This window comes from Coregonus clupeaformis, chromosome 31 (assembly GCF_020615455.1).
Source record: "Coregonus clupeaformis isolate EN_2021a chromosome 31, ASM2061545v1, whole genome shotgun sequence".
NCBI classification, from domain to species: Eukaryota; Metazoa; Chordata; class Actinopteri; order Salmoniformes; family Salmonidae; genus Coregonus; species Coregonus clupeaformis.
The window spans coordinates 22,118,613-22,128,686 of record NC_059222.1 but is presented as its reverse complement, the minus strand read 5'-3'; the positions used below and the strand labels follow the sequence as shown (position 1 = coordinate 22,128,686).

The 10,074-nt window shown below is 43.0% G+C and overlaps 1 protein-coding gene across 1 annotated transcript; it reads left to right on the top strand.

Moving 5' to 3' along the window:
* The first annotated feature begins 1,683 nt into the window (after positions 1-1,683).
* LOC121547288 (ORM1-like protein 3) lies at positions 1,684-9,577 on the top strand. The gene is made up of 4 exons (XM_041858466.2): positions 1,684-1,792; positions 2,455-2,664; positions 4,715-4,866; positions 7,465-9,577. Exons 2-4 carry the CDS (start codon positions 2,491-2,493, stop codon positions 7,598-7,600), a joined length of 462 nt encoding a protein of 153 aa, XP_041714400.1. The 5' UTR covers positions 1,684-1,792; positions 2,455-2,490; the 3' UTR covers positions 7,601-9,577.
* Positions 9,578-10,074: the final 497 nt, after the last annotated feature.

Genomic DNA, 10,074 nt, shown 5'->3' with positions numbered 1-10,074 from the left:
TTTGATTTGGTGGTCCTCTGTAGCTCAGCTGGTAGAGCACGGCGCTTGTAACGCCAAGGTAGTGGGTTCGATCCCCGGGACCACCCATACACAAAAATGTATGCACGCATGACTGTAAGTCGCTTTGGATAAAAGCGTCTGCTAAATGGCATATTATTATTATTATATAGGCGTCCTTCCTAACTCAGTTGCTGGAGAGGAAGGAAACTGCTCAGGGATTTCACAGTTACATAGTTTAATAGCTGTGATAGGAGAAAACTGAGGATGGATCAACAACATTGTAATTACTCCACAATACTAACCTAATTGGCAGAGTGAAAAGAAAGAACCCTGTACAGAATAAAAAATATTCCAAAACATGCATCCTGTTTGCAACAAGGTACTAAAGTAATACTGCAAAACTTTTTGTCCTGAATACAAAGTGTTAGGTTTAGGGCAAATCCAATAAAACACATTACTGAGTACCACTCTCCATATTTTCAAGCGTAATGGTGGCTGCATCATGTTATGGCTATGCTTGTAATTGTTACGGACTGGGACATTTTTCAGAATAAAAAAGAAACGGAATGGAGCTAAGCACAGGCAAATTCCTAGAGGAAAACCTGGTTCAGTCTGCTTTCCACTAGACACTGGGAGATGAAATCACTTTTCAGCAGGACAATAACCTAAAAAACAAGGACAAATCTACACTGGAGTTGCTTACCAAGAAGACAGTGAATTTTCCTGAGTGGCCAAGTTACAGTTTTGACTTATATCTACTTGAAAATCTATGGCAAGACCTGAATGGATGTCTAGCAATGATCAACAACCAATTTGACAGAGCTTGAAGAATTTTGAAAAGAATAATGGGCAAATCCAGGTGTGGAAAGCTCTTAGAGACTTACACAGAAAGACTCACAGCTGTAATCGCTGCCAAAGGGGCTTCTACTAAGTATTGACTTAGGGGTGTGAATGCTTATCACATTTATTTTTATTTTTTATAAAAACATGTTTTCACGTTGTCATTATAGGGGATTGTGTGTAGATGGGTGAGAAGAAAAATATATTTCATCCATTTTGAATTCAGGCTGTAACACAACAAAATGTGGAATAAGGGAAAGGGTATGAATACTTTCTGAAGGCACAGTATTTAGGAAAGTATGTGGTGACGTAATGGGTAGGCCTACTTTTCTTACTTCAAAGAATTTAACACAATTTGTAACTACTTGGTAGCCTGCCAAATGGTGCCTGTGGTGCTGGATTTAATTAATTCCTAAGAAAAAAAATATATATGAATAGTTTATTACTGTGTAATTACTATTTATTATGTACTTTCTCAGTGAATACTTGGTGATTTCTGTAGGCCTACCGTACAAATAAAGTTATACCATTTGTTTTGATATCAAAGGTTGACCTATTGATAATAGTCAGAGATGGTCTATCTATAGTGTCATAATGCTATATTTTAAAACGAATTTAAAAAATGTGCCAGTTCATTACCCATGAAAAGTGCCCTCTCACTCCCATTCCTGTGACGTTGCAAGGGGGCGTATCTCTAGCGTTTCAACGCATTCCAATTTTATTGGTCCGTTTTACCCATGTGATGTAAAGGCACCAATCGGCGCTAAGAGCGATGAATAAAAACAATTTATCCCAAATTTGGAGCTCTGAAAATGATGACGTTTTATATGAATTGTGCTGTGTTGCCACCAGCTGTGCGCAAGACGAACAAAGTGGCTGGGAGTTGAACTGTTTAGCCTGAATGTCGGGCTATGATCTGAAGGATAACATTGCATAAAGAATCAATAAGAAGGTATGTGAATGAATGACTAATCGAAACGATATAGCAGTCTAACCTAATGATGTCAATTACCTAACCAGCGAAGGAGATAGCGAATAAGAGGAATACCGTGATAACAGACTGAAGATAAAAGCCTGATTGAAGCCATTTTCTCCTCTAAGTAGGCTATTATCTGAATTATTTGTATTTACTTGATTTACTTATTATTATTATTATTACAGTAGTGCATGATGCAGTGTGTTAGATCATACTGTATTATTTCAATTTGATCATGGAAACTTTTGGAAGAACTGATGAAGAAAGTACAATATTTGACTTGAATCAGCCTGCCCTACATACATGATGGGTCATGACTATGTTGTAATTCTTTTGATGACTCTTTTAGGTACTTGAAGAGTCTTTGCATCTTTTTATACTGTATGATCAAGACTACTCTATTGTCAGTAACATTTCAGCTAGACTCCCTCCCCAAAGTTACACACAACCTAGTTCACCACATTCCAACTAACTTAGACAAGCCTATAAAAGGACCCAACCCCCTCCCAATAGGGTCTAATGAACAGTACATGGATGGAATAGTCAAGCTGTACCCTTGCCGCATTGTTTGCATTATGGATAATGATCGGCATACCTATAAGGAATTATATCACACACCCTTCTGTTCTGTTTCTCAGGCGGACGAGGAGCGTGGTGACTGGTGCATTGACATCATGAATGTGGGCACGGCGCACAGCGAGGTGAACCCCAACACGCAGGTGATGAACAGCCGGGGCATCTGGCTCTCCTACCTCCTGGGCATCGGCCTGTTGCACGTCGTCCTGCTCAGCATCCCCTTCGCTAGCGTACCCGTGGTCTGGACCCTCACCAACCTCATACACAACCTGGTGGGTAGTGGGCTCCTTATTAGGCTATGCCTAGGGGCACCAGTGAAACCTCACCACTTTATAACCTAAGTACTGTAGGTGGATGGTCCAGTCAGTGTTATCCACACAATGGTAGTCTCTATAAGCAAACTCCTGCACTGTCATTAGGAGAGGGCAGAGTGAAGGTCAATAAAGTCAATAATCCATGGGGCAGTCTTAAACATTTGCAATTGCATTGCTATAAACAGTTGCATTGCTATAAAAGTCACAGAACAGTACTATATCAGCTTACACACCCTTTCCTAAAATACATCGATTTGTGGTTGTACGCTACTGAAAAATTCATAGTATCACTTTTGCCCATGCAATTTTAAATATACAGTGCATTCAGGAAGTATTCAGACCCCTTGACTTATTCCACATTTTGTTACATTACAGCCTTTTTCTAAAATTAATTAAATCGTTTTTTCTCCCTCATCAATCTACACACAATACCCCATAATGACAAAGCAAAAACAGGTTTTTAGGATTTTTAGCAAATGTATAAAAAGAAAAAAACGGAAATATCAAATTTACATAATAATTCAGACCCTTTACTCAGTGCTTTGTTGAAGCACCTTTGGCAGCGATTAAAGCCTTGGGTCTTCTTGGGTATGACGCTACAAGCTCAGCACACCTGTATTTGGGGAGTTTCTCCCATTCTTCTCTGCAGATCCTCTCAAGCTCTGTCAGGTTGGATGGGGAGCGTCGCTGCACAGCTATTTTCAGATCTCTCCAGAGATGTTAGATCGGGTTCAGGTCCGGGCTCTGGCTGGGCCACTCAAGGACATTCAGAGACTTGTCCCGAAGCCACTCCTGCGTTGTCTTAGCTGTGTGCTTAGGGTCGTTGTCCTGTTGGAAGGTGAACCTTCACCCCAATCTTAGGTCCTGAGCGCTTTGGAGCAGGTTTTCATCAAGAATCACTCTGTACTTTGCTCCGTTCATCTTTCCCTCGATCCTGACTAGTCTCCCAGTCCCTGCCGTTGAAAAACATCCCCACAGCATGATGCTGCCACCACCATGCTTCACCGTAGGGATGGTGCCAGGTTTCCTCCAGACGTGACGCTTGGCATTCAGGCCAAAGAGTTCAATCTTGGTTTCGTCAGACCAGAGAATCTTGTTTCTCATGGTCTGAGAGTCCTTTAGGTGCCTTTTGGCAAACTCCAAGCGGGCTGTCATGTGCCTTTTACTGAGGAGTGGCTTCCGTCTGGCCACTCTACCATAAAGGCCTGATTGGTGGAGTGCTGCAGAGAAGGTTGTCCTTCTGGAAGGTTCTCCCATGTCCACAGAAGAACTCTGGAGCTCTGTCAGAGTCACCATCGAGTTCTTGGTCACCTCCCTGACCAAGGCCCTTCTCCCCCGATTGCTCAGTTTGGCCGGGCGGCCAGCTCTAGGAAGAGTCTTGGTGGTTCCAAACTTTTGGTACCCTTCCCTAGATCTGTGCCTCGAAACAATCCTGTCTCTGAGCTCTAAGGACAATTCCTTTGACCTCATGGCTTGGTTTTTGCTCTGACATGCACTATTTTTGTTCCTTTTATTTATTTAAATTTTTTTGTCATTTAGCAGACACTCTTATCCAGAGCGACTTACAGGAGCAATTAGGGTTAAGTGCCTTGCTCAAGGGCACATCAACAGATTTTTCACCTAGTCGGCTCGGGGATTAGAACCAGCGACCTTTCGGTTACTGGCACAATGCTCTTAACCACTAAGCTACCTGTCCAATCAATTGAATTTACCACAGGTGGACTCCAATCAAGTTGTAGAAACATCTCAAGGATAATCAATGGAAACAGGATGCACCTGAGCTCAATTTCGAGTGTCATAGCAAAGGGTCTGAATACTTATGTACTTATTTATTATTATTATTTATTTTTTAAACCTGTTTTTGCTTTGTCATTATGGGGTATTGTGTGTATCAAAAGGTTGTAATGTAACAAAATGTGGAAAAAGGGAATGGGTTTGAATACTTTCTGAATGCACTGTAACAGCTAAAGCTTTCCTGACCAACTATTCTGTGCTGTGTGTGTTGCAGTGCATGTACCTGTTGTTACACTTGGTGAAAGGAACTCCGTTTGAGACTCCCGATCAGAGCAAGGCTCGCTTCTACACATACTGGGAGCAGATGGACTATGGTGTCCAGTTCACTGCCTCACGCAAGTTCCTCACCATCACCCCCATCGTCCTGTAAGGACCTCTACAGTACAATGTGCTGCACTGTTTATATGTTTATTACTGTTTTATACTTATAAACTAATTGTCTGTTTACTACTATTAAACCCTTTAATGTCATGCAAAGTATAATTTCATGCAAAGTGTTACATTGGTATTTAAGGAGGAATAGGACTGTAAAGTGAAGCATATCTTTTAAATATTGTTTGTTTCTCTGCTGTCCTCTCAGCAGCCTCTTCCAGCCAGTCTGTGGGCTGCTGTGGTGCCTACTGTGCTTGCTGGCAGCAGGAGGCCTTAGTTAGAGACACTCCTGGGAGATGCTTTGTCACTAATGCTTAGTCAATGAGCCATGATGCATCTATTTGGAGATACATCCTCTTATTATTACGTTTTTTTGGAGGAGAAATTCTTGTCACTTTGATCTTCAAAAGTCACAACAGTTGACAATTTCACGTGGCATTGTTAATTGGAAAGACATGTAACTGTCGACCAAAAAGCTGATACCTGGCCTCCCGAGTGGCGCAGCGGTCTAAGGCACTGCATCGTAGTGCTTGACGCGTCACTACAGACCTGGGTTCGATCCCAGGCTGTGTCACAACCGGCTGTGATTGGGAGTCCCATAGGGCGGCGCACAATTGGCCCAGTGTCGTCCGGGTTAGGGGAGGGTTTGGCTGGGGGGGCATTACTTGGCTCATCATGCTCTAGTGTGTCCTTGTGGCGGGCCGGGTGCCTGCAGGCTGACTTTGGTTGTCAGTTGAACAGTGTTTCCTCCAACACATTGGTGCAGCTGACTTCCTGGTTAAGAAGCACAGTTTGGCGGGTCATGTTTCGGAGTACGAATGACTCGACCTTCGCCTCTCCTGAGCCTGTTGGGGAGAAAAAATAAGCAGATACTTGTTGTTGTCCAGACAATACAGTGAGGGAAAAAAGTATTTGATCCCCTGCTGATTTTGTATGTTTGCCCACTGACAAAGAAATGATCAGTCTATAATTTGAATGGTAGTTTTATTTGAACAGTGAGAGACAGAATAACAACAACAAAATCCAGAAAAACGCATGTCAAAAATGTTATAAATTGATTTGCATTTTAATGAGGGAAATAAGTATTTGACCCCCTCTCAATCAGAAAGATTTCTGGCTCCCAGGTGTCTTTTATACAGGTAACGAGCTGAGATTAGGAGCACACTCTTAAAGGGAGTGCTCCTAATCTCAGTTTGTTACCTGTATAAAAGACACCTGTCCACAGAAGCAATCAATCAATCAGATTCCAAACTCTCCACCATGGCCAAGACCAAAGAGCTCTCCAAAGATTTCAGGGACAAGATTGTAGACCTACACAAGGCTGGAATGGGCTACAAGACCATCGCCAAGCAGCTTGGTGAGAAGGTGACAACAGTTGGTGCGATTATTCGCAAATGGAAGAACCACAAAATAACTGTCAATCTCCCTCGGCCTGGGGCTCCATGCAAGATCTCACCTCGTGGAGTTGCAATGATCATGAGAACGGTGAGGAATCAGCCCAGAACTACACGGGAGGATCTTGTCAATGATCTCAAGGCAGCTGGGACCATAGTCACCAAGAAAATAATTGGTAACACACTACGCCGTGAAGGACTGAAATCCTGCAGCGCCCGCAAGGTCCCCCTGCTCAAGAAAGCACATATACAGGCCCATCTGAAGTTTGCCAATGAACATCTGAATGATTCAGAGGAGAACTGGGTGAAAGTGTTGTGGTCAGATGAGACCAAAATCGAGCTCTTTGGCATCAACTCAACTCGCTGTGTTTGGAGGAGGAGGAATGTTGCCTATGACCCCAAGAACACCATCCCCACCGTCAAACATGGAGGTGGAAACATTATGCTTTGGGGGTGTTTTTCTGCTAAGGGGACAGGACAACTTCACCGCATCAAAGGGACGATGGACGGGGCCATGTACCGTCAAATCTTGGGTGAGAACCTCCTTCCCTCAGCCAGGGCATTGAAAATGGGTCGTGGATGGGTATTCCAGCATGACAATGACCCAAACCATACGGCCAAGGCAACAAAGGAGTGGCTCAAGAAGAAGCACATTAAGGTCCTGGAGTGGCCTAGCCAGTCTCCAGACCTTAATCCCATAGAAAATCTGTGGAGGGAGTTGAAGGTTTGAGTTGCCAAACGTCAGGCTCGAAACCTTAATGACTTGGAGAAGATCTGCAAAGAGGAGTGGGACAAAATCCCTCATGAGATGTGTGCAAACCTGGTGGCCAACTACAAGAAACGTCTGACCTCTGTGATTGCCAACAAGGGTTTTGCCACCAAGTACTAAGTCATGTTTTGCAGAGGGGTCAAATACTTATTTCCCTCATTAAAATGCAAATCAATTTATAACATTTTTGACATGTGTTTTTCTAGATTTTTTTGTTGTTATTCTGTCTCTCACTGTTCAAATAAGCCTACCATTAAAATTATAGACTGATCGTGTCTTTGTCAGTGGGCAAACGTACAAAATCAGCAGGGGATCAAATACTTTTTTCCCTCACTGTAACTTGTTAAATGACCTCCTTCTCCCCAGCTTCAGTCTTTCTTTGACCTACCCTTTCTTTCTCTCCCTCATACATTCTTCCTCTCCCCCTAGCTACATCCTCACCAGCTTCTACACCAAATATGACCGGGCCCACTTTGTGGTCAACACAGTCTCCCTGATGACTGTGCTCATTCCCAAGCTCCCCCAGCTTCACGGAGTCCGGATCTTTGGGATTAACAAGTACTGATGGGGCGGAAAGGGACACTGCCATTCCACCATCTTCCCGTGGACTGTGAACACCGAGTATCAGGCCCCTTGCTTTGGCCCCCAGCCCATAGGGATGCATGGTCCCTCTCTGTCTCCCAGTGCTATTTGAGCACTCCGCTAAATGAAGCCTATGGGGGATACACAACACAAAACTGTAACACAGAGGCAGAATTGATTTACTTTAACTGTACAGGGCCTGGCTGGTGTTCCCAGCCAAGCCCTGTGGCGTTTATTTGTGGCGTTTATTTGTGGTTCCCTTTATGTCAGAGTTGTTTGAATTCACAGAGAACACTGCAAGTGAAGCCTTTGAGGACATGCAGTAGTATGAGATGTTTTGAGATTGAGTTACAATGTGGAGAGGAGAAACCTCTGAACAGTTTGGTCCTGAGAGAAATGAGACGGAAACATTTTGCACCCAGGGGGACATTTTAAAAGTTAAGGCACTCTGCTAGGGACGATGCCCTCTAGAATTATAACTCTACCTTTCTTTAGCATATTTTCCTCATAAGGCACATCTTCTCTTTCTCTCGTAAGAAAGGACAGATAAATAGAGGGTGGGTTAGCTAGGGAGTTGCTCTGACTATCACAGTGGTCAGACAAGAGGGAACAACAGAATTACGGTTTGTGCTGTTTGTGCCATCATTATGTGAACAAAATTTGCATCTGCACTGTTCTTCAAGTAAATGTGTTTTTGTAGAATTTTCTGTGTAAATTGTTAAAAGTAGTCCTTGTGCATAGAGTTGTAAGGTTTGTTTAACGCTGCAATCATTGTTTTTCATACATTTTAAAGTGATACTGTGGAATTGCCCCTTAGGCTAATGCACAATAAGTTCAGGACTATTGTGAATACATTTTACAAAGTAAAACCTATAACGATGAGGGTTCAAGTTTTTGTTTTGTTAAGAGTAGGCCTACATGGAAAAACCTCACTTTTTCTATGGTTACTAAGGGCAAGCAAGCAAACCTTTTATTTCTTGTCAGTGAATACCTGTACATGATAGGCCTTGACTTGGAGAGGTATTCTTTGTTTACAAGTCAGTATTTAATGTAGGTCCAAGTCCAACCATACAGAATACTATGCTTAGCTTTGGTATTTGATTTCAGTGAATGAGGGTCGTAACTTAAGTAGGTGTACCAATATTGTTCATATACATAGCTACTGTATACCTGAATACAGTTGGGAAATTCCTGACAAATCTACAGTAGCTAGCAATATTAACATAACATATGTTGAAGTTACGCCTTTATCAGTATTTTGTCTTGGTGTATAAAACATATCCAGGCCTTGAAGTCCTCTTATCTTCAAAGAACTCTTCTCACATTTTAAGTTGTTGAGCAGAAAACATCCATTATGGAAGGTTTGGTGGGGGTTATTGCCTCTAGTCTAAATTTGAGTTTTAAGGAGTGTTTAGCTGAAAACATGTTCGCTTTTGCAGAGACAAATCTATTTGTTACATACTATAATAGTATAATGTTTATTGAACAACAAAACAGTTAAAAATAAGTTGGCTCAGTTGCTGAGATATGGACGTTGCCAATTGGTTTAGAATCTAGATCTTGTTGGTATTAGCAAGCCTTAACAGCATACTATTACGACTAGTGTTGAGGTTGAACACTTAGGCCTGTGCTGTCTTTCAACTCCTACTTGGTACAAAACTAGTCATACAACTCTAGACAGTAATCAATGGGTATTGCAACCCGAAAGGTTTCCCTTCACTGGAACTAAGGGGCCATGAAAAACAGCCCCAGACATTCATTCCTCCTCCACCAAACTTTACAGTTGGCACTATGCATTGGGGCAGGTAGCGTTCTCCTGGCATCTGTCAAACCCAGATTCGTCCGACGGACTGCCAGAGGGTGAAGCGGGATTAATCACTCCAGGGAACGCATTTCCACTGCTCCAGAGTCCAATGGCGGCGAGCTTTACACCACTCCAGCTGACGCTTGGCATTGCGCATGGTGATCTTAGGCTTGTGTGCGGCTGCTCGACCATGGAAACCCATTTCATGAAGCTCCCAACAAACAGTTCTTGTGCTGACGTTGCTTCAAGAGGCAGTTTGGAACTCGGTAGTGAGTGTTGCAACCAAGGACAGACAATTTTTACGCGCTTCAGCACTCGGCCCCGTTCTGTGAGCTTGTGTGGCCTACCACTTCGCGGCTGAGCCATTGTTGTTCCTAGACGTTTCCACTTCACAATAACAGCACTTACAGTTGACCGGGGCAGCTCTAGCAGGGCAGAAATTTGACGAACTGACTTGTTGGAAAGGTGCCACGTTGAAAGTCACTGAGCTCTTCAGTAAGGCCATTCTACTGCCAGTGTTTGTCTATGGCAATTGCATGGCTGTGTGCTCCATTTTATACACTTGTCAGCAACGGGTGTGACTGAAATAGACGAATCCACTCATTTGAAGGGGTGTCCACATACTTTTGTATAGTGTAGCAGATGTTGTTGAA

What these genes read in the sequence shown, in the direction of transcription:
- LOC121547288 (XM_041858466.2), top strand. Translation starts at nt 2,491, where the DNA reads ATGAATGTGGGCACGGCGCACAGCGAGGTGAACCCCAACACGCAGGTG. An exon ending in CCAACCTCATACACAACCTG is followed by an intron (nt 2,665 to 4,714) that starts GTGGGTAGTGGG and finishes TGTGTGTTGCAG; the next exon opens with TGCATGTACCTGTTGTTACA. An exon ending in ACCATCACCCCCATCGTCCT is followed by an intron (nt 4,867 to 7,464) that starts GTAAGGACCTCT and finishes CTCTCCCCCTAG; the next exon opens with CTACATCCTCACCAGCTTCT.